The sequence below is a fragment of the Marmota monax genome, unplaced genomic scaffold, assembly GCF_021218885.2.
Source record: "Marmota monax isolate L192 unplaced genomic scaffold, Marmota_monax_Labrador192_F-V1.1 WCK01_AAM20220418_F8-fsc00181, whole genome shotgun sequence".
Taxonomy (NCBI): domain Eukaryota; kingdom Metazoa; phylum Chordata; class Mammalia; order Rodentia; family Sciuridae; genus Marmota; species Marmota monax.
Window position 1 is genome coordinate 1,547,017 of NW_026694276.1, and position 24,763 is coordinate 1,571,779.

Consider the following 24,763-nt stretch of genomic DNA (forward strand, 5'->3'; position numbering starts at 1 on the left):
AAGAAAAGGGACAATCAGTGTCCACAAATTCACTAAAAAGCCTCCTGGAGCACCTGCTCTAAGGATATCAAAAATGGGAACCAGGTTGTCAAATCCTGTCCATCCTGTCAGAATCCTTGTGAAGCCTCCTGCCATTTCCAGTGTCAAATGCCATGGAAGTGTGTAAGTAGACAGGGAGCGTTCCCCGGTGAGCAAACTCACAGGGGAAACTGGTGCCCTGATTCCCACAATTGGAATGCCCAGCCGTTTCCCCCTGAGGTAATGAGACAACTATGCGGGCACTATCTGTTTTCCTTGGATATGCCCTTGGTAGGTAGGAGCCCCATGTTACTTCTAACCTGGACCTGATCTCTGTTAGCTAGGACTTAGGGTAAAGTAATACGAATTAGAATATCATCAAGGAGTGGACACTTTACTTCTGAACTTCTTCTTCACCATTCACTTCACTCCTCTCGGCTCCTCCTGTCTGTCTGCTTGCACTTTCTGTGTCTGTGTCTGTTCTTTTGTGCACCTCCTCACAGGTATTCCTCCACAGGTGTTCCTTTATAGGAGTAGTAGTGACACTTGGCAAGTCCAGGGAGGAAAACTTAGAATGAGGTAACGCCAGCAGGTGTGTTTCAGCCTTTATTGGGATCAGCTGCCGCTCTGGGGTCTGAGCTGCACACAAGGGAATACTGGATTTTCAGACAGTTCTCAGGAGCAGGGGTGAAGTCAGCTCTGCAAATCAGAGCCAAGGATTCATGGTTGAATTTAGGGCACAGAGAAGCAAGAGGGAAGGGACAGTGCTGAAGAAGAATGCGAAATGAAGCAGGCAGAGGTTCCAAAGGAGGAGGGATTGAGTAGAAGAAAGGGAGCCAAGGAGGCCTTGCAGAGGAGGAGGGAGTGGAAAGAGGAGCAAGGACTGAGAAGACTGGTGCCTGGGTGCAGAGAGCCAGCTGTGTGAGGAACCCGGGGCCAGCAGGGGCAAGGATGGCTTCTTCCTCTCAGTCTGGGTGTTAACAGCCTCTTACTTGTTGCCCCATGTGGCCATCTTGGAATACATAGGTGTTGGGAGGAAGCGGCTGGACTTCATGTAGGCAGAGATCTTCTTCAGGCCCTGTGAGTGGCAAGAGGAAGCAGGAGCTCAGGGCTGCTGTCCCACTGGGCTGGAGCAGCCCCAGTGCAGGAGCAGCCCTGCCAGGAGAGCTCCAGTGCTGAGCAGCGCACAGTCACCCCAGTTTCTGGGGTCTGGAAGGACACCCTTCAGGGACATTCTTCAGTTTGCAGTGACTGAAGAGAGTATGCACCCTATGCACAATGCATTATATGCACTAGAAATTGCAATGCAGCTTAGAAAACCCACTCAACAACCCAGCAAGATTGATCATGTCTCACCATCTATCAGGAGGGAACCTGAGGTGCAGGGAGAGGGTTTAGGGAACTTCCTCATGCTCACACAGCTAGAAAGTGGGAGGGGCTGGAGAGAGCCTGGCTCTTGCCTTTCCAGTTCTGTACTCTCTGCTCCACTCCCTTCCTGTGCCCCGACAGGAGGCCCTGTCACTCCCAATTTGCACATACTTTGTCCTTTAGGCACTAAAAACTGCCCATACCTGAATTTCATACAGAGAAAAATTCTACCAGGACAAAGGGGCAGAGAACAGTTCACTATCTGTTGGAAAAGACTGAAGACTACACTGAGTTATTCACAAGAAAATTCTGGATGAACTGAGACCCAGGGAAGAGCCACAAAAAATTGCTGGGCAAGGATCTAATCTATCTCCTGAGAATAGAAAGTCCAAATGTCTCTACCAGGTACCTGATCCCAAGCCTACTAAGCCCCAAACTAGCTCATCTCCAACCCTTCCATGACCCAGGCCATCTCTTCCCTGTTTATATCATGTGCCTTCCTTCCCACAGTCCTGCCACCTCCTGGACAATTCCCAAGGCCTCTCAGCAGAGACCAGAAAACCAGAATTGTTGAGAAGTAGCTGAGAAAGTGCTTTACTACATGAGGAGTAGGAAAACAAGAGCTCACTGGCTGAGAAACCTGCTATACTAATGTCTCAAATTCCCAGACCAGCACCAAAGAAGGTTTTGTTGGTGACAAAAAGTGAACCTGGGGAAACCCTTGAGTTTCTCTGAAGTGGTGTGCAGGCTGTGATCCTCAGCACCCAAGTGGCACCACTGGCAACTCTTAGTCAGGTGCCTGCTGTTCCCTGGTGCACTTGGTCCCAGGATGGGGCCTCCATACATGTCCACTGGGCCTGACACCAAAGCTCATGTGGAGGAGACACTGAATAAGAGTGAAAATCAGTGTACGACCCCAGCTCACACACAGAATGCTTGAGATACTCGAGAGAGGATGCTGGCTGAAAGCAAGATCCCAACCATCCAAAGAGCCATAATAAAGTCCCCAAGGGTCCCCACATGTACTCACCCAGCACCAGCCACCACCCTGGGGTGCTGATGCTTTCCTAGTTTCAAGTCAATAGGAATAGTGTCATGTGGGGGGAACCATGCAAGGATAGGGGCGACAGAATATGTGGTCTTCGGATTTTCCTTTAGGGAATTTGAGGGACCCAGGACTGTGGTCACCTGACTAAGGATATACCCATTAGCCAATTTGTATTTTGGCCCTATTTGTGCAAGAAAATCCAAGAACTAGAAATGGGGACACTGAGGTGCCACCAGTAGTACCAGTCTGCAGGCTCTCACACTGAGCAGACACAAATGCATTGGTCATCACTGGGGTATGAGCTTGGGTGGAAGATTATGTTTTCCAAGGAGCAGACACTTCTCCTTTTTCCAAAGGGAGACAGGAACGGATCCATAGGGGACCCTAGAGGACTCCACACAGGACACAGCTAGGCCAGGGCCAGACCTCAGCTGTCCAGGTCCCTGCATTCCCATCCTAGCCTTGCTCCTGATGATTCAGTAAAAATGTGTTTAAGTTAGATGAGAAACTGTAACATTGGACTGCAAATCAGTACAGAATTCAGCAAAGTAAATCAAAGCATAAAAGAAATAATAGACCATGCAACTTGAAAAACAAAGAAAGAATGATCTACTGAAACATCTACCAACATCGTGGTTAAGCTGATAGTTGCTTCTCTAAACTCATCACCTTCATTGACTGAGAATAAGTCCAAACACAAAAACAAAAAGAAAGTTAAATATTTACACAAATCAGAACTAAGAAATAAGACTTATAAATCAGTACAAGTGATTCCTAAAATAGGGGGTCATTTTTTTCTTGCCTACATGTGACTATTGCAACCAAGTGGGTCAAACACAACAAAATGTGTTTAAGAAATAAAGATCTGATGGAGTAATAGGAAGTAATAATGAAAAAGCAAAACAAAGGCACCCTTGGCCTTAGGGATTTGTACTAAGAATTTTCAAAGCTTTCCAGAAAGGAAGGTGTGACATGAATTGTCATAAATTCCACCCCTGTATGGCATGAGAAATGTCCCCTGGGGAGACAGTGCAATGGGGATGGTTGCAAAGCCCTGTCCTTTATAGGTCTGGGTCTACTATAAGGTGCCGGCATCTTAGAGAAAGAACATGGTCAAAAGTGCCCTGTGCTCCTGCCCAGCATTCTGGAGAGGGTCAGAGAGAAAAGGGTGGGGAGGAGGGAGAGGGGACACAATGAATAGCTAGGGTACATAGGGTTCTTTGTGCTTTTTTTTTTTGCAAATCTTTCCAAAGTCTGAGACTATATCAAATAAAAATTTTTTAAGGAAATACATTTACCACCTGACCCAGGACACACAAACATATATTACTAATTAAAATACAAGTAAAGTCAAAAACAGCCCAGATTGACTGCATAAGTGGAATTCCAAATTTTAAAATTATTTTTCTTTATTAAAAAAGGCATTCTCCATCCACATCACTGCTCCGTAACAGGAGGTGATTATCCCCTCAGGGGACTCGGCAATGCTCACAGATTTCTCTGAATTGCCACAACTGAGAAGTGCTACTGGCCTCTCAAGATCAGGTGTGCTGCTAAACACACACACCCCCCCCCCGCCCCACCCACTCCCAGCAATGCACAGCACGGTGCCCAGAACAAAGACTTAATGTGGTTCCCAGTGGCAGTTGTGCCCTGGTTGAGAAACCCTGGACTACAGACCATGAGTAGATCAAATGCCACAACTGGGGCTGTGGTTGTAGCTCAGTGGTAGAGCACTTGCCTAGCATGTGTGAGGCACGGGGTTCAATGCTCAGCACCGCATATAAGTAAATAAATAAAATAAAGATCCATCAACAACCTAAAAAAAAAAAAAAGCCACAACTGGACCACTGTCCTAGAAATGCTGGCGAGCAGGAAGGAGGCCTGAGCAGCCCTCCCTGGACACCAGTGACAGGGTGCAGCCTGCAGGGAGGAACTAGGAACACTCTGACCCAGGGGGCGGCCCTGTGGCCTCAGGCTGCACATGGGGAAGAGACAAAGAGGGTGGGGCAGAAAACTGGGACTAGCAGCTGGGGAGGCTGGGCAGCCTGCACTTCCAGGGTTCAGGGTAGAGAGGGGGTGTCTGTGATCACCCAGCACCCTGTCCCAGAGCCGGGCAGCCTTAACCCAGCTCTAGCGTGGTCATTCCTCCAGAGCTGCTGGCCCAGGGCCAGACAGGAAGAACTGTGCTTTTTTAAAGAGGTGTACACCATGTCTGAGAAGGATGTGCAGAAAACGTCTACAGGTCACTTCCAACTTACAAAGACTTGACTAGGACCCTTCCTGCACTTAATATCCCCCAGGGGAGGCCACACGATGAATACATGAGCACCAATAGACCACCACGCCAACAGTGATGGGCATCCCCACAGCAGCACTGTCTCCCACTCTTCACACAGCTTTAAAAGCCTCCCAGACACGTTCCAGTACATGACCTGGGCAAAACACACAGGCAAACAGATGGTTTTCCCTGTGGAGGCCCTTAAAATACCCATGATGAACAGGGACATTTACCCGGAGAGAAGATAGCTTACCTCCAAACCTGCATCCAGTTCATTCCAAATTGAAAAAATACTCAGGTAAATGGATATGTCCTAATATTTTTGTATTGTATTTCATTTAATAAACGGATTCGTTCACTAGAGCCATCATTTGAGTTCATTTATTTGCTATATATAATAGGGTTCTCCACAGAAACAGAATATACATGTATACAGAGAATGTGTGTGTGTGTGTGTGTGTGTGTGTAGTATATGTACACAGACAAACATTTTTTAAGACAGAAATTGCCTCACATATTTATGGAGAAGGAAAAGCCCATGATCTCTGCAATCTAGACAAGCAAGGAAATCAGTAGTGTAATTCTGTCAAGTCTGAAGGTCTGGGTAGGTGGAGGGGCTACAGCTTAAGTCCCAGAGAAATTGTATGGTATAGAACCAGGAGCCTAGAAATCCCAGGTAAGATGGATGTCCCAAACAGAGAGAAAAAAATTCACCCTTCCTTTGGATAATGACTGCCCACTTTGGTAAGGATTATCCTCTTTACTAATCCAAATGCTAATCTTTTCTGAAAACACCATTGCAGGTGCACCCAGAAATAATGTCTTATCACCTATGTGGGCATCTCTCAGCCTAGTCAAGTTGATACATGAAATTGACCTTCACATTATGTGACAGGACCTAGAATAGAACTACAGTTAATTACTTATCCCTACAGGAAACAAAGGTTTTGACTGCAGCAGGCTCATCTTTCAACCTTCCACAGGAATTGACTAATCAACACAGAATGAGTAAACAGAGAAATTTATGCAGGGAGATTCATGGACAGTGATTCCTCTGTGGACACATGCACAACGAATAATTTACAAAGAGTAAAGTGGAAAACTACAAAGCATTATAAAGCTATAAAAGTATCATGAGATGGCAGTGTTGGCCCCCACATGCCTACATAATGTAGAAAGGGGTCCTTGTGACTTACAGTGCCACCAAAAATTAAAATATTCTATCTAGAGATCATCAAATAGTCTATTAATAATAATCATTACAACATTTTCCCCATTACCTTATAGTATCTGCTTGGTGACCTACCCAAATAAAATAACCAAGCACTGGGAGCGAGTAGTTTAAAGATGATCATCATGCTAGAAAACAAGTTTTAAAGTTAGTTAAATGCACAGATCTAACGGCATGATGTTGCATTCCTGGTGACAAAAACACTCAGGGTCACTCCAGGGGAAATGGGTTGCATGATATAACCACAAAGAGACAGAGATACCTTTTTCTTTTTGGGGGTCTTGTGATGGATCCTCTGACCTTAAGGGTCCACAGAAGAGAGAGCAAGCGCCAGCGCATGCTGACCCCTTTTATTGAGGAGAAGTCATTCAAGTGAGGCAAGGGGTCAGGTTTCAAGGGGCTGAGTCTAGCTTCATGATGTCTGCTGGCAGGAGGCTGACATCTAGGAAGGCCACACCCAAAGGGAGAGCAAGAGAAAGGGACATACAAAGGGCATTTCCATGGAACATTCTGTCCCAAACATGGCAAAGGGGTAATATCACAAAGGAACAGGTGAGCATAGCTCGACCCATGGGGCTGCAGGAAGGCACACCTAAGCATGAAGATACATTTAGCGACATTTTTACGACTCACAAGACTGGACCACCATCTATGGCCACTTTGATGTGGTCAGATCACAGGAAGTGACCAGCAGAGCCTCAACCGATCAGGAAAGGTCACAAGGCTTGGTGGCCTCCCACAGCATGAGAATGACTAGACAAACTATATTGAGAGTATATGTACACATTAATCTCACCTATCCAAAGAAATGAGCGTCAATCAAAGGAGAATTTGAAGTGGTGCCACTAAAGATAGAATGAACACCTGCTATATTCCGAAGCTGTTCTGGGTATTATTCAAATATTGATGTACCAGTGAACAAGGAGAAAAACACATGGCCTCCTGCCATTGACTTCTTCCCTCCATGAGGGAGAAGATGGTGAACACAAACACAAATAATGTATGTTGGATATGTGTACTGTTCACTGAAGCACAACTGAGATGCACAGATCACCAGTGTATACCTCTATAGATTCTGATATATGTCTACTTTATGTAATCACCACCCATTTTGAGATATGGAACATTCCAGCACTCTACAAGTTCCCTTTAATAGGAAGTTTCCACCCCATCAAGGTCAGCATTTACCTGACACCTATCACCATGCAGTCATTTTCCTTGTTCTCCATTTTTATATAAATAGAATGATACCATTGGTACTTTTGAGTCTGGATCCTTTTACTCAAGATTACAGGCTCATCCATGTTGTCATGCACAGCCTTAGCGAATTTATTTTTAACGTAGCGTACCATGTCATAACAAGAATAGTAGAACTATATTAATAAAATGGTTTATTTGTCCATTCTTCAGTTGAGGTCAGTTGTGGGCTATTTAAAATCAAGCTGCTTTCAAATCTTGTTGCACATGTCTTAACATGTCTTTTGGGAGACCAAAAACATTCATTCTTGTTGGGAGGGATCCTGGGTCATAGGTACTTGCATGTTTAGGTTTAGATGTCATTGCCACCATTACAAAGTGGTTGTCCCACCAGCAATGCATCAGAGTTACAGTTAATCCATAAATTCAAACTACTGTCCGTCCACGGAATGTCAGCCATCTGAGTGAGTATACACCTGGATGTATATGGTATTTATAACTACTCTGCTATGTAATGGTGTTTACCATGTTTTCATATGTTTCTTGGCCATTAGAATATTCATTTTTGAGAAACATCTATTCAAGTCTTGACCCATTTTTGGATATAATTTTCTAGAAATACAGCTGTTGTTGTAAGAGAACTTCCTTGATGAGCAACAGTATCTCTCACCTGAGTCTTCCCTAAATGCCTCTGCTTTAGTTTGGATCCTGAATGTCCCTCAAAGGCTCATGTGTTCATGGCTTGGTCATCAGGGTGGCACTATCGGGAGGTAGTGGAACCTTAGGAGATAGGGCCTAATAAGAGGTACTCAGGTCATTGGGGACTGGCCCTCAAAAGGGATCATGGGACTCTATCTCCGGAAGGACAGACAGCAACTCCCTGGTGTAGGGTGCTATAATTTAGAACAGGACAGCACCTAGGGGCTGGACGACAGGTAGAGCCAGGACAGGTTTACACAAGTTCACACCAGTTTTTCTACCAATTGTATACTGCCCTCATGTAACTATTTGAGGGCAAGGGCATGGGTCACTGACATGGGCTAAGGACATATGCTAAGGATACAGGATAGGTTGCTCAGGAGGGCTTGTTTTGCCTTTCAAAGGCTCGTGGGTGTTTTGGAGTTTCTTTTGAGACTCGTTCAGTCTTTCTTTTTCTGTATCTCCAATTCCCATCTGAGGATTAGAGGGAGAAAGGAGGGCCAATAAGGCTGTGGGTATGATAGGGGGATGGACAGAAGAGAAAAAAATGAGAAGATAATGCCAGAGCTGCATGGGGTCTGGCCCTTTCCCAGGGCCCTGGCAGCAGAAGAGAACAGGCTCCTCACTCCCTGATCCTATCCTTTCAAGGCCCTACTTGTTGCCCCATGTAGCCACCTTTGTGTACAGAGGTTTGGGGAGGAAGCGGCTGGACTTCATGTAGGCAGAGATCTTCTTCAAGCCCTGCAAGTGGGAGAGAGAAAGCAGAACTCAGGACTGCTGAGGTTCAGAGAGTGTAAGTTGACTTCCCCATGCTGACACAGCTACTAAGTGGGACAGACTGGATGCAGCCTGGCTGTGTATCTCTGATTCTGTGCTCTCTCGGCTGTACTCCTCACCTCCCCTTCCCACCAGAGGCCCTGTCCCCACTATCTGCACAAACAATCTCCTTTTTCACAGGAGGCTCATTCTTGCCTCTTGAACACAGAAGAAGGACTGAGCATGACACAGGGCAGCTTGGGAGAGATCCAAGATTATTCACCCAGTGACTCAGCAAAACCCGGATGATAGTATGTAACTGGAAATGGACCCACAAAGAAAGGACAACTCTAATCACTGCCCTGAAGCAGAAAGTCCAAACTTCTCCACCCTGTACCTGAGTCCAATCTCACTGTGTTCCAAACTACCTCTTCTCTAGCCCCACTACACGGGACCAGGCAGTATAAAAGCCTGGTGTGTTTGTGGGCCTCCTTTAGAGGACAGGGACTGCACAGACGCTTTCTAAGGGGTTCAGTGCAAATCAGGGCTGCTGTGCCCAAAGGATCAAGCCCACACTGGGCTCAGGCCACAGCCCTCAGCTTCCCACACTCCTCACTCCCAGGCTTAATCCAGCCCTTACACAATCCCCAAAGCCACTCAGCCTGGACCAAAACCAGAGCTGGTAATAACTAGCTGAGACAGCGCATTTCTAGACAAGGAGGGGGAAAGGCTAAAATACTGAATCTGCTAAAGAGGTTGTGTTGGTGACAAACAAGGGAACCTGGGGTGACCCATGATTGGCTCTAAGGTGAGGTACAGGCTGTGCTTCCTAGAACACAAGTGGTACCACGGACACCTCATAGTCTGATACCTGCCATTCCCTGCTCCACTCAGTCTGGGCATGGGGAATCTTTGCATGCCCCATGGGACCTGACAGCAGACCTCACATGGAGGAAACCATCACGGAAAATAAGTGTGTGAGTGAAAAATAAGGGTATGGCCCCATTTCGCAGATGAAACACTTAGAACACTGAAAAGAAGAAAGAGGTCAAGGGAGAGGAAAGGAAAGTCCCACACCATAGAACACTTCAGGATAAAGTCCTCTAACACAGACACCCATATATGTACCCAATTCAGCACCAACTTCAGCTCTGGCGTTCAGTGTGTCCTCAGATGGGGGTCCAACTGGTGCAAAAAATTCTGCCTCTGGCACAAAATATATCCACTGACTGGTGTCCTTAGGAGCCACAAGCTGACATGGAGCCCAGCACAGCCTCTACTGGCACTGGGACCCTGAGCAAATGGCTAACCCTCTACACTGTTTCCTTATCTGTCCAGAGGGACTGATAATTTTATGTACCCTGCAGGAATGTTGTAATGATATATTTGAACAACAGATGCAAGGTGATAAACATGGGTCCTGGCACAAAGCCAGTGCTCAATAAATGCTATCTCTTCTTCAATTAGCTTCATGACTAAGAAAACATAGTGGGAGGAGAGAAGGAAAAATTGATAGCCAAGAGGAAAGAGGGTGAGAGGAATCACCTCAAAGCGGGATACGAAGTCCTTCAGGTTCGAAAATTCATCCAGGCACTTAGGGTGAAATATTCGGTGCAGGTCAAGTAAATCATAAGCAAGGAAATCCACAAAGGTGATCTGCAGAAAGCCAAGGATGAGTGGGCATGAAATTTTGTACCCTGGAAAGGGTGAAAAGTCCCAATTCTTTTGTTTTTACCTTATCACCAACAAACCATGGCTTCTTCCCCAAGAACTGTGAAAAGAGCTTCAGTGCCTCTGGGATGCGCTCCAAGTACTCTGGCTTCAGTTTCTCCTGAGGCAGAAAATAGTTGTCATTATCCTAAGAAATAAGTTCCCTGGTAGAGTGATGAGGCTCAATATTGCTATTCATGGCCCCAGCTAGCCCCGAGTGAGAAGCCATCTTACCTAAAATGGGGATAAAATCACTATCCAGTTTTTTTTAATTTAATGAATTGGCATTTATTGATTCCTATAGGATACCTGACCCCATCCTTTAGAAATGATAGAACATCAAAGAAGAATAGAACATTATCTCCAACGAGACATTATTACCAACCACCACCTGTGGTTTTTGACCCATGAGTGCCCTGAGCACCTGGCAGGCTCTGGACTCAGATGTTAGGCAGTATCAAAGAAGCATGAACCGAAAGAGCCCAGGAAAGATGATGAAAGTTCTACCTAGAAGGTTCCAGAAGAATGAAATACACATTTGAGTTTTTCCCATAAAGTAAGGAGTATTTGAGGCTGATAAGAAGGAAGGAGAGGAACCTCTGGCTGACGCTTAGTTGCCTAATAGAAAAATTGATTTATATGGGTATGAAGGAGACAGCGCCCGAAAACACTTGGTTGAAGGTCAAAACTCAAGAGTTCTGTAACAATCCATCTTTTTGTACTTCCTTTTCTCATAGACTTAAGTATGTGCATTTCATGAGAAGACACATGATGTAAACCAGCTGGGAGAGGGCCTAGGGCAGAGATGAAAATGGAAAGAATTCCAAAATTTGACTTTATGCTCTAGGAAGTAAATGTCCACCTTGAGGAGTCTGGACTATACCTTATAATGGTGGGGATTGAATAAAAGTGTTCATTTGACACAATCTGATGTTACAAGGGACACTCACAGAAGCATGCAGAATATACTGGGGGATAAGAGGCACTAAGGAGTTCAAAAGTGAAACAAGACTCATCTAGAGGGGATTCCAGGAGTCCAGAATCCTAATCCAAATCCTACCAGGTCCAGCCCAGTGGGGGTAGGGGTGGTCAGCAGATGACTCACAAAGTCTGGGCTATAGCAGACTCTAGCCAGCTCATTGGCAATGTCCATAGCCTGGTTCTCCAAAATGTCCACACGAATCATCTCCTCTTCTGTCTCCCCACCTGCCTCACACACAACAGAGACACACCTTCAGCCTCCCACCCAGCCAAGCCAGGGATACAGCCACCATCCCCCACACCCTGCAGCCAGCCCCACTCACACAGGTTGTGCTTGCGGGCAATGTAGCGCAGGATGGCGTTGCTCTGGGTGATCCTGTGAGGCCCGTCAATCAAGTAGGGCAGCTGGATGGACAACCAGGGATGGTCAGGTGAGATGCAAGGACCCACTTCCCCTTTCCTGAGTTAGGGACATGGAGACCTGGTACTTGGTAGGCCTGGCCCATGGTTATCACACTGTAGAATAAATGATCTGGGACACAGACCATCACACAAAGACAGTGTAGACACACAGAATTGAGAGTAGTTGAACAGAAAAACTGATCTCGAAACTCTAAACTGGGGCATAAAGATGAGGAAGGGATGCCTTCAGTTTCCCAAACTACCCCGTCCTCCGACCTACATTGGGAAAGTCCAGGCCCAGCTTGAATTTCTCATCCAGCCACTGGCTTCTGTCATAGTCTGGAGCTGTGGAGGAGAAGATGATGTGAAAGTAAACCTCCCCTGAGTCTAACACTCCTTCCCTGCACCCTTCCAAGGAGGCAGATGCAAGACCCCTAGGAGGGTAGATCTGGAATCTCAGACACTCCACTTCACATTCCAAGATTACAGGGAGTAATGAATGCTTTCAAGGGCCATGAATCCAACATGATTGAGGCTTACAAAATGTTCCCACAAGGGCTAAGGGGAACCCAACAAGATCACAGAGGAGGAGCCAGCACTCCACTCCCAGAGTCCTGCCTTGTAAGACCAAACTGCACCCTCAAGGAGGTTTCTGGGAAGGCGCAGGCTCTAAGTGCACCAGGAGGAGTTCTGCAGAGCTGAACAACAGGTGGCCAGGCCATGGGCCACAGAGCACCGATCAGCAGGAGCTGGGGACCAAACAGGAGGGTGACATTACCGTCCCCCATGGTGTATCTCTTCTCCTCATAGTTTGAGTCTGTGTATTCCAGGAGCAGGCGGATGGCATGAGCCAGCTGGGAGAGATGGCGATGGCAGAGGTCAGAGATGGAGGGACCCTGATTTCACCTCCCCGACGAGAACCTCCCACCCACACCTAACACCACCCGCCTCCCGCGAGCTTGCGCACTCTGGAGCTCACAGTGTGTGAGGAGGGCGCCTCAAGGAGACAGGCAGAAGACTCCAGCAAATTCTGAAGAGGATTCGTCTCCTAGAAACCGCCCCCCTCTGCTCCACACGTCTCGGGCCCACGCAGCCCCGCCCCCTCTCACCCGCCAACTCACCCCGCGGATGTCCCAGTAACCCAGTATCATGGGCATGGTGCGGGTGTTGTGGGGGAGCCGACTGGCCTCGGTGGGGCTGAGCCGTGACTTTACGCTGGCGCCGGGCAAGGGAGGGGGCGGGCCCTGGTGGCCGGTCCCGCCCCGCCCCTCTTACGCACGGTCCTCCCCCCGCCCCTCACACCCGAGGGGCCTCTTTGCTCAAATCCGGAAAGAATAAGATCCAATTCCGCTTCCAGCCCCGCCCAGCGGCTCCTGGCCCTACCCTCTGGTGGGTTCCTGGGGAGTAGGCCCTGCGCTGGGAGCGCGGTACTTGGCGAATAGCTGACTACCCCTTCTCCCTTCCTTGCCCTCCTCGCAAAGCTCAGCCCCTGGATTGTCGATTTCCCGCAGGTTGTGGGAGGATCAGGCCATAAGTGCTACTCCCACCCGAAAGTTTTAATTTGGCACTTCGCCCCCATTAAGTCATACAAGCCTTGGTCTGCAACGTTTTGCTGATTTGGGTTGTTGAGACATGAATCCCTATTGCAAACGCATTCCACCATTCAGACAAGACCGATCTCGCAGACTCCGTCTGGGTCCTGCCTCAGTAGCGGCCTCTAGCTTCAAAGTGAATTCTTTTCTAGGTTTGCACACTGTGAGACGATGGTACTAGGGCTTAGTCCTACCAATAACCACGTGTCACCTAACGGAGTTGGATAATGTCTTTATTGTGTGAACATCATAGCGTACTTGTGCAGACCTAGATAGTGTAAGTCAGTTACTTGAGGTGGCCTTTTTGATTCAATCAAGAGGAGAGAACATGAGATGAATGAGGCTGCTGCTAGTATAACATCGTGTTATACAGTTAACATTTTTTATGTAAGCTGGAAGAATATAATCTACACTGACCATAGTAAATTCATAAACCAGTAACATTTAATATAATTATTAAGTATTATGTACTGTGTACATTGTATGTGCTCTTTTTTTTGGGGGGGGGTGTTGTTTTGAGACATTCTCACTATGTTGACCAAGCTGGTCTTAAACTGATAGACTCAAGCATTTCACCTGCCTTAGCCTGGGGAATAGCTGGGACTACAGGCCAAGGCTATCACCGTGGGTGTGTATGTGTTAGTCTTTCATATAGTTGACAGCACAATAGGTTGGTTATACTTGCTAAATCTAGTTTGCTTAACATTTTTATTTTAACATCAGCATGACCTACACTCAACTTCTCTCCTTCTTGGTTTATAAAAACATTAAAGAATGTCCTGTATTTTCAAAACACCTGCTCCTGTCGTTCTTACCTGACTTCCAGTCTTCAATACCCAAACTACAGTCAACTGGAGGGACTGTTAATTAATGAGTAATGCATTGTGCCATGATGTTAAGAGAGCTACAGCATAACTAATCAATAAAAATTTTAAAATTCCATTATAGTCCTATGGAATCACCTTCATACATGGGGTCTTTGACCAAAATGTGGTTAAGTAACAGTGTGACTATACTTATAGTTCTTATCATATATTAACTGTATCATTTCAAAAGTTTTATACATCTTGACCTTTGAAAGACAAAATTTCCAGATTCAACTGAGAAAATGATTTTTAAAGCCAACATTAATTAGAATAATTATGAAACAACAGACATTGTTACATTAGTATTCATTTATTTGGTCACTCCTTTTTTTAAAAAAGGTCAGCCACATGCCTATAATCTCAGTTGCTTGTGAGGCTGAGGCAGAAAGATCACAAGTTCAAGATCACCCTCAGCAATTTAGTGAGACACTGACTCAAAATGAAATTTTTAAAAGGCTGTGGATTTAACTCAGAGGTAGAGCATTCCTTGCACCCCTCAGTACCCACCACCACATACACACACACACACACACACATATATATATATACACACACACACACATAGTTGTTGAGTTCCTACAACAGATAGGCCCCATAGATAAGATAGTCCCTCAAGTTGCCTGTAGTTTGGCTATTTGAGACTGGAAGTCACACAAGAACTACAGGGAGGATGTTTTGAAAATATGAGACATGTCTTGGTGTTTTTATAAACTGAGGAAAGAGGCTGAGTGCAGGCCATGCTGGTGTTAAAAGAAAAATGTTAGACATATTAGTAGAGTTTTAGCACAGAATGATTTATGAACAGGCAACACTTGGAATCAGGAGAGGTTGAGAGCACCCCCACCCCAGCAATGTGGGCAGGCAGTATTTATCATGAGAAAATGGAAGTGAAATATAAAACAGTTTGATTGGTCACAGTTCAGCATTTGCTTTTTAAGGACATGGTCTTATGAGTTGACCACCTGTAGTTGACTGAATCTCAGGCTGTTACGATTGGCTGAAATTCAACTACCTATCAAAAGAATACACTCTCAGTTAGGTTGCAGTTTGTTTACAAACAAGTTAGGTTGCAATTCATTATGCTTGGAGGTAGCTTAACACAAATTAAACTTAACATTGGCCAGAGCAAGGACTCTGAGGAGCAGGTAAGATGGATCTCAGAGCACAAAGGCCCCTTCACAGAAGGAGGACAGCTGTATATAAGAAAGGGAAGTACTAGACCAGCAGGCTCTCAAAGGTGGGTCCCAGGAGCCAGGAGGATCATCCCAAGGGTTGCTAAGAGTTTCTGAAAGCCAATAGGGAGCATTGAGATTAGGGACACTGGAAAGTGGTTCTCTTCATCATAAAATGTGTTCTGTGATTGTTGAGAAGAGTATTCTTCATGTCTGTTGATTTTTAGGTGGCTTATTGTTATTCAAGTCCTCTCCTTGCTTATTTTCTTTCTGCCTGTCCCACACATCATTAGAGTGGATAATTAATGCCTCCCACTGTTATTGTCTATTTCTCCACTCAAGGCTGCCAATTTTTGCTGTTGTGTCTTGTTTTTCTGTTCCCACTGTGAGAGATGTAGCCTGTAGTTTGTATGAAAAGGAATCACCTAATCCCCTACTCCAGAAGTTCTCCCAAATATCTGCTTGCTTCATTTTGCAGGGAGCGGGCTTCTAGATACCCTTTTTATGTAAACTTGATTATCAGTGAAATGGTAGTTTTGAATGACTGGAAATCTCTAACAAGGAGTTGGAACCATGGGGTAAATTAGTGTGCAGGAGAAGGTGTAAGCCTGATGTCACACACAATGTTGTATCTTAGTGGAACACAGATTGCACTGGGAGTATCAGTTGTTATCAGAAGGAGTGGATCATTTTTATATCCCTTGAGATGGACAAAGTCCCTAAGTGGAATTAAGCAGTTCCTGCAAAACAAGTGAGATGTCTTTGAAGAAAGCAAACAACTGTAGCAACCAGAATAGCCTCAATATGAGTCCTTATAGATTGGTCTAGCCAATAGGACTGTAATGACCTCAGCAGGAGCGTTGTTGAGTTCTGCAAGAGTGCAGGTTGGAGTTAATGATATGGGAGAAACATAATTCACCACATGGAACCTGTGAGAGGAAAGTTTCTTTTTGAAATTTTTAAAAGAACAGCTATTAAATTTTTGTCAGCAGTCTCAGGAGAAAGTGACAGGTCTAGCAATTGTTAGAATGGCAGCAGTACTCTGGGAGAAACATACAAGAAAGTTTTGTGTTCTCTTAAGTGGTAGATGCAGAATACAAGGGGTCAGAAAGAGAAGGATGAAGATATGTGAGATAAGGTTTTAGAGGGCTTCAAAGTGGGATGAAAAGATGAAATAATAAAAGGGAGTTGAATAGGAATGTTAATCTTGATTGAAAATCTGGGGCAGAAGCTGTCACCTCTGAACTAAGCATCTTAGGAAGATTCTAAGAATCTCAGTCAAAGATTTCCAATGGAATGAGTGCATTAGTAGTCTGTATATATATAGTAGTCTGTATGTATACGAGAACCATTAACCTAAGAAGCAGTACTTTGGAGTCTCGCTGCTATCAGTTGTTAATAGTACCTGATAAAATCCTTTTCAATGAGACTCAAGGGCAGTTCTTGTCAGGTATTTCCTGAACACTGAATCTCCTGTTGTAGATCATAGGCAGGCAGTTTGGCAGTGCAGTTTGGATCTATTGATGATAGAGGTATCATCCTTTGCAATTTCTTTATTTTCCTTGCAATTTCACTGCAATCACATAGAATCTAAGATTGGGGGTGAAATTTTCAAATACATAGACCAGCCTGTTATTAATTCATAAGGAGAAGGTCAATCTTGTACTCATTAAAGCTAATGGTAATATTTTAGGCCCCAGGAGTTTAAGGCCGTTTTGTTGATTTTAGTTTTACAATTCTATCAGTTCTATTTTTCCTGAAGACTGTCAATGATAAGGACAGTAAAGTTTGGGGGTAAAAGACAAACTTTACAGAGTTCCTTAATAACAATACCAGTAAACTGAGTGTCTCTGTCTTATTGGAGAGATAAATGGAAATTTCCAGGATTAAAAACAAAAAACTTTGGAGATTGAACTCAGGGGCATTTGGTCACTGGGTCACATCCCCAGCCCCATTTTGTATTTTATTTAGAGACAGGGTCTCACTGAGTTGCTTAGCGCCTTGCTTTTGCTGAGGCTGGCTTTGAACTCCAGATCCTCCTGCCTCAGCCTCTCTGAACTGCTGGGATTACAGGCATGTGCCACTGCACCCAGCAAAAAAATCAAAAAACTTTTAGCCACACTTAGAGCTATAGCTGTACATCAAGGAAAAACTTTAAGGCATGGCGAGGGCAATAAATACCAAACCAGAAACTAATCAGAAACATGTTTAAAATTCATTGCAGAAGGTATAAAGTGCATTTAGAGGTTAGAAGGGCCTTCAAAATCTTGGTTCTTGGGGCTGGGGCTGTAGCTCTGTGGTAGAGCACTTGCCTAGCATGCTTGAGGCACTGGGTTTGATCCCCGGCAACGTGGGAGACCCTGGGTTCGATCCTCAGCACCACATACAAAAATAAATAAGTGAAATAAAAGTGTTGTGTCCAAATACAACTAATAAATAAATAAACAAATAAAGGTATTGTGTTCATCTACAACTAAAAAAAAATTAATAAAAAAATCTTGGTTCTTGTCCTTATCCCACACTTAGATTTATTAGGATCACATTGTTGACAGTAAGATGTGTTTTGGTAATACCAATAAATTATCCCCACCTATGCTGATTTATCTTGTTGCCAGTTTATCCCTGCTATAATGAGTAACCTCATAAAGCATTTTTGCTAAGATCCATTTTAAATTACTTGACATTATAAGTCAGTCATTCTGAGCACACAATCAGGATCCAAAACTTTTGGCTTCTATAATTTTCCTCTTTCCCCCTTTTTTGAATCAGGGATTTGTTATGATAGTTAAAAATAGCCTCTTTGAATTCCTCCAAGACCTCCCTTTTCTATGAGATTGTAAGAGCAACTATCTTGGTTAATGATGCTGTGTTTAGCCTAATGGTCAGCTAAAGCATTGCTCTGAGGTTCTAGGTCTCTGTGCTTGAATAATGTTCTTTACAATTTTATTAAAGCTATTTCATTAGTAACAGCAAAGCAGCTGGAGGTTTTTATTTTAACCAATGTCATAGGGTTTTGCCAAGGGTTTTGTCAAGGTTAAAAAACTCTTCATTTCCAAAGCATTCCAAATTCACAGACTTCCCCAAAAGTACACCTGCCCTAAGTTCACATGCTTATTTGTATCTTACCAGATGAGGACAATTACATTAGCGTTCAGATTTCAGTTCTGGAGTAGTATGTATTTTATGGGTGAATATAGGTCTGTGATACCATTTTTAAATATGAATAAATAAATTAGGTTAGGACTACCCAAGGGAATTGCTAACAAAATGGCTTAAGAATATGTGAAAAAGCACTTCACATTCACAGTGGTTTTAAAAAAAAAAGAACTTGGGCTGGGGCTATAGCTCAGTGGTAGAGCACATGCCTAGCACACGTGAGGCACAGGTTCAGTCCTCAACACCACATAAAAATTAGTAAATAAAAAAAAGAACTGTACTACCTGGATGTAAAACAACTGAGTCTTTCACATGCAAGACCCAAATTCTAATTTTGCTCCTTTAGTACCCTATTTTTGTAACTGATAATAATAAAGGATCTGCTAATATTTCCTATCTGTATATATTCAGGCATGCACAGTTATATAAACATACAAATAGGTAACACTTTAAAGCTTGTATTTTTTTTAATCATGTAATAACATGTGACATGAGGTCTTTGCTCTTAACAAAATTTTCAGGCCCAGGCCAGCGTTGCTAACTGCAATCACGATGTTGTACAGCAGCTTTATCCTGGATGACAGCAAGTTTCTGCATCAAAGAGCAGCTGTCCATATCCCACTCCCTCAGGCCCTGGCAGTCACCATTCTACTTTCCATTTCTATGAGTTTGCCTATTTTAGATATCTCATATAAGTGGAAGCATGCAATATTTGTTCTCTGACTAGCTAATTTCACTTAGCATTAGGTCCTCCAGGCTCATCCAGGTTGTTGTATATTGAAAAATTTCTTTCTTTGTTAAGACTAAATAATATTCCCTTGTATGTACATACTACATTTTCTTTATCCATTCATCCATTGATTAACATTTAGGTTGCTTCCATGTCTTGGCTATCGTGAATAATGCTGCAATAAACAATGGAGTGTTAATATCTCTTTAAGAGGCTGATTTTGATTCTTTAGGATTTCTATAATAAGAATTGGCAGTTTGGGATTCTGTGATAGTTGCACTTTTAAGTTTTTGAGGAATCACCACACTGTTCCCCATGGTGGCTGGACCATTTTATATTTCCACCAACAGTATACAAGAGTTCCAATGTCTCCTCCCCACTTATCTCCTTTTAGGGGTTTTTGTGCTTTTGTTTTTGTTTTTGACAAGTCTTCTAACACGTGTGAGATGATATTTCATTGTGGTTTTGATTTGCATTTCCCTTATGATTAGTGATATTAAGAGTTTCTTAAAATACTTGTAAGCCAATTGCCTGTCTTCTTTGAAGAAATCTTTTTTTTAATATTTATTTATTTTTTTTAGTTATCGGCGGACACAACATCTTTGTTTGTATGTGGTGCTGAGGATCGAACCCAGGCCGCACGCATGCCAGGCGAGCACGCTACCACTTGAGCCACATCCCCAGCCCCTTGAAGAAATCTTTATTCAAGTCCCTTGCGAGGATGGTTTAACATATGCAAATCAATTCATTTGAAATACCACATTAATGGAGTGAGGTATAAAAATCACATGATCATCTCAACAGACGCAAAAAAAAGCATTTCAGAAAATTCAACAACTTTCATGATAAAAACTCAACATACTAGTCATAGAATAAATGTACATTAATATAATAAAGGCTATATATGAAAAGCCCACATCATAGTTGGCTGTAAAAAACTGAAAATTTTTCCTCTAAGATAGGCAATGGATGCTGAATCTAATCGTTTCTATTCAATACAGCACTGGAAGTCTTCCCAGAGCAATTAAACAGGAAAAGAAATAAAGGCAAAAAAAAGTAAATCTGCCTCTGCATGCATATGGCATAATCTTACATGTAGAAAAGCCTAACATTTCTACAAAACAAACAAACAAAAACCCAAAGTAAAAGAAAAACTGTTAAAACTAATAAAGGAATTCAGTAAAGATGCAGGATAAGCCACATCAATGTTTATAGCAGCACAATTCAGAATAGCTAAATGTGGAACCAACCTAGATGCCCTTCAGTAGATGAGTGGCATATATACACAATGGAATATTACTCAGCAATAAAAGAGAATAAAATCAGGGCAATTGCAGGTAAATGGATGGCACTGGAGAAGATAATGCTAAGTGAAGTTAGCCAATCCCAAAAAACAAATGCCGAATGTTTTCTCTGATATGAAGAGGCTGATTCATAGTGGGGTAGGGAGGGGGACCGTGGGAGGAATAGACCAACTCTAGATAGGGCAGAGGGGTGGGAGGGGAAAGGGAGGTGGCAGGGGGTTAGCAAGGATGGTGGAATGTGATGGACATCATTATCCAAAGAGCATGTATGAAGACACGAATTGATGTGAACATACTTTATATACAACCAGAGATATGAAAAATTGTGCTGTATATGTGTAATAAGAATTGTAATGCATTCTGCTGTTATTTATTTTTTAAAAATCAATTTAAAAATTTTTTTAAATGGAAAAAAAGGTGCAGGATGTAAAATCAACATACAAAAAAATTAACACTAACAACAAAATGTCTAAAAGGAAAATTTTTAAAGATCTCATTTATAATAATTCCAAAAGAAAAAATACTGGGCTGGGGATGTGGCTCAAGCGGTAGCGCACTCCCCTGGCATGCGTGCGGCCCGGGTTCGATCCTCAGCACCACATACAAATAACGATGTTGTGTCCGCCAAAAACTGAAAAATAAATATTAAAAAATTCTCTCTTCTCTCTCTCTCTCTCTCTCTCTCTCTCTCTCTCTCTCTCTCTCTCTCTTTAAAAAAAAGATTAAAAAAAGAAAAAATACTTATGAATAAATTTTACCAAGATCTCTACATTAAAAGCCACATAACACTGATGAAGGAAATTAAAGAAGACAAATAAATGGGAAGACATCCCATGTTTATAGATTAGAAGACCAACTTATTGTTCAAATGTTCATTCTACCCAAAATGATGTACAGATTCAATGTAATCCCTATCAAAATCCCAATGGTATTTTTTACAGATATAGAAAAAAATCCTGAAATTCATATGGAACCACAACATAATGCCAAGTAGTCAAAGTTATCTTGAAAAAGAATAAAGTTGGAGGCATAATGCTTTCAGATTTCCAGATCTTACAGTGGCATAAAAACAGACACATCAATGAATGGAATGGAACTGAAAGCCCAGAAATAAACTCACTCATATAGATAGGGTCAACTGATTTTCTGCAAAGGTGCTGAGAATACACAATGGCGAAAGGAGAATCTCTTCAAAAATTGTGCTCAGAAATCACACGCAAATGAATGAAATTGGATCCTTATATTATCCACAGAAATCAACTTACAATGGACTGAAGATTTCAATACAAGAGCTGAATCTATAAAACTTCTAAAAGAAATCAAGGAGAAACCTTTATGACATTTAGTCAAAGCGATGATTTCTTGAATATGACATCAAAAGCACAGGCAGCAAAAGCAAAAATAGACAAAGGGAAACACATCCAAACCAAAAAGCTTATGCACAACACAAGAAGCAATCAACAGACTAAAAGGCAGTCTATCCAACTGTGGAGCACCCTGCAACCACCATCCCAGACGCCATAATCCTCAATGTTGACATCCCTAAAGATCGACATTCTTACACCCTAAAGTCCCAAAATCACAATTCCAAAAGATTAAAATCCTCAGTGTTGAAATCCTGAAAGCTGAAATCCTGAAAACCACAATTCCATTGAAAAAACAGGCTCTATAAATGAGGGTAGGCAGCCAATTCTGAGAAAAGGATAAGCGCATTTTCGGTTATATGTGGGCTAGTTGCATCTTGTTAGTAGGAAGGGAAACCTGGTAACCTGGTGTCTGAGGGTGTTTCCAGAGATCAGTGTTTGGGTCTCATCCCTTCTGCCATGTGAGGACACAGTGAAAAGACAATCCCCTCACCAGAGGCCACATCTATCAAGGCCTTGATCTTGGACGTCCCAGTTTCCAGGAACACAAGAAACACCTGTTTGGTGGTCAAGAGCTACCTGGTCTAGGGTATTGTGCCAAAGCAATCCAAATAGACCAACACAAACCTTAAGAAATGTAATGGCAAATGGTTCCACTTGTCAAATATGAGTCTTTGGGGTCAAACTGCACCTTGAGTGGGAAGAGGGACAGGATTTCCCTGAAAGGGGATATTTGTTCTCACCAACAAAGAGGCTTGCCTTTGAAGGGGGTGGGGCAGAGATTGAAGGAGGAGAGAATTGATTAGCCTGGAACTGACATGCCAGGACCTCCCCTCCACGATCCAGCTTGATGAAGACTGAACTGGAATCTTCCATTTGGGAACTTCTGGGAGCTATGTGGGACTAACACAATGTGTGGCTGCTCTAAGGACAGACACGACCATCTTCTTAGCTGCCTCATGTTGGGGGAACTGGTTTCCTCATCTGTCAACCAGGAATCATAACAGTACCTACTTCATGGGGTCACTGTGAAGATGAGATACAGTGAAGCAGTTGGAGCCACTGACACAGTGTTGGCTGTGAAGATGAGGAAGATGAGGAGTCTTTCCATTTCCCTCCTGCCCAGAAGACAGTCGAGTTAACTGCTTTCCACCTAAGTTCTAGGCTCTGAGGTAGAAAGTGGACAAGAATGTCCCTACAAGAGACTGCTGTGACTGGCTGGTGACCATCACCCTGGGATCAAAACAGGGGAGCTTGAGGAGACAGAGGACATAGGATGTGGCACTTGGGTTGAAGTAGGACAGACGAGGACAGACACCCAGGGAATAGCAGGAAAAGATATATTTGTTTATTGGTTGCAACCAGGTCCAGAGGGAAAAGCTCTTGCTGTAATCAATTAATCCCTCTGGATCCTGAGTTTAGGAAGTTTTAGAACTTTATACCCCGTGTTTAGGCGGAGGGGCTCAGGGGTTCATAATCTATAGAAGTTCACATGGCAACAGTTTTTCTTCTTCTTTCTTCTTCTTCTTTCTCCTTCTCCTTCTCCTTCTCCTTCTCCTTCTCCTTCTCCTTCTCCTTCTCCTTCTTCTTCTTCTTCTCTCTCCCAGATCAGGCCTGGTTTTACAAAAATAACCCCAAGGATAGTCTCTCTACTTTCTCTCTGAAAACCAGTGCCTGGGAAAGAGAAAGTTTTCCTTTTCTTTTTTCTTTTCCTCTCACCAGTTGCCCTTTAAGGACCTAACTCTGAAATGCAGGTGCCTCTGTGAAGGCCTTGGGTCAGTTTTTCTTATCACCCTGTGTTTCTGCAGGAATATCCCCTCCTGACGATTCTTTTACAGAGAGTCTAAGAACCATTTTGGGGGATTCCATCTCTTGGGTCCCCTTCTTCCTCCAGGAGAAGTCTTTTCTGCTGTCCTTTAATAAACTTCTAATTTCTACTCTGAAAAAAAAAAAGAACCATTTTGGTGGGGATCTCTAAAGAAGCTTAATTAAGATTGTTCTGTGGAGGAGGAGGTGCCGCTATAGAGTCACAGGGGGCTCCTGACACATTCAAAAATCAGGATGAAAATGAAGCTCCATCTCAGGATAGTCAGAATGGGAATCTATTAGCCTCTGGACTCATTTTTTCACAAATGGGTACAGTAATGCTAAACCTTTATTTTATTTTTTTCATATGACGCCAAGTTAAGAAAGGCTGGCAAGACTGGACCAGTTGTGTGTCAATCGAAGGCTGCACTTAAGAATCCCCCGTGAAGACAAGGTACTGGGGCTTTCACCCAGATCTACTGACTTGGAATCTTGGGAAGCAAGATGGTGGGACAGGGCACTTGTGTGTACGTGTCAGTATACATACTTTAACATTCATTTTTATAAAATTACCTAGATTTTTATATATTTTGCTTGCTTTCAGTCCTACCAGTGTTTGACAGCCCCCAGGCTGAAAATGACAATGCCCAAAGTCCTTCAAGCTCAAGAACCACAGAATGAGCCTCTGTGGTGAGTGAAAATGGGAATCAGTGGAGGGAAGTGGAGGAAGAGAACAGAAGAGCTCCTGAGACCCAGCCTCACTGATGGCTGTCACTTCTTGGCTTGTCCCTCATTATTTGTCACTAAATAATTATTTTAGGCAGCTCGTTACAGGCTGCCTAAAAGGAGGAGAATGTTCAAACACTGTCACTATTGTGTCTCACACCCTCGCTAGACAAGTAGAACAAATCAGGAAGGTTCTGGACTTCCAACTGGGTGCCAATCCTTGTACCTGCAACCCTGGAAATGCCATCCCACCTTCGACCTCTCAAAAAACTTTGGAAACTTATAAATCAGACATATTTATATGTCATATTTTGCCTTTGTATTTGAATATGACTTATTCAAGTAAATGAATGTTA

The 24,763-nt window shown here is 43.4% G+C and overlaps 1 protein-coding gene across 4 annotated transcripts; it reads right to left on the reverse strand.

Annotated features, from left to right (window-relative positions):
- Positions 1-611: 611 nt before the first annotated feature.
- Positions 612-12,971, reverse strand: LOC124108680 (glutathione S-transferase Mu 1). 4 transcript variants are annotated; one of them, XR_009228852.1, is made up of 9 exons: positions 12,813-12,971; positions 12,470-12,545; positions 11,972-12,036; positions 11,613-11,694; positions 11,414-11,514; positions 10,334-10,429; positions 10,144-10,254; positions 6,209-8,583; positions 612-1,096 (listed from the first exon to the last, which is right to left on the reverse strand). XR_009228852.1 is itself a non-coding variant. In XM_046467156.2 (9 exons), the coding sequence occupies exons 1-9, from the start codon at positions 12,846-12,848 to the stop codon at positions 1,007-1,009; spliced, it is 723 nt and encodes a 240-aa protein (XP_046323112.1). In that variant the 5' UTR covers positions 12,849-12,971; the 3' UTR covers positions 612-1,006. The 4 variants fall into 4 exon arrangements, 3 of the variants coding, with proteins under 3 accessions (XP_046323112.1, XP_046323113.1, XP_046323114.1); XM_046467156.2 differs by having other exon boundaries at positions 8,518-8,583; XM_046467158.2 differs by lacking the exon at positions 612-1,096 and adding an exon at positions 5,081-6,074 and having other exon boundaries at positions 8,518-8,583.
- Between the last annotated feature and the right edge of the window lie 11,792 nt (positions 12,972-24,763).

What these genes read in the sequence shown, in the direction of transcription:
- LOC124108680 (XM_046467156.2), bottom strand. Translation starts at nt 12,848, where the DNA reads ATGCCCATGATACTGGGTTACTGGGACATCCGCGGG. An exon ending in GAGATACACCATGGGGGACG is followed by an intron (nt 12,037 to 12,469) that starts GTAATGTCACCC and finishes TCTCCTCCACAG; the next exon opens with CTCCAGACTATGACAGAAGC. An exon ending in TGGGCCTGGACTTTCCCAAT is followed by an intron (nt 11,695 to 11,971) that starts GTAGGTCGGAGG and finishes TTGTCCATCCAG; the next exon opens with CTGCCCTACTTGATTGACGG.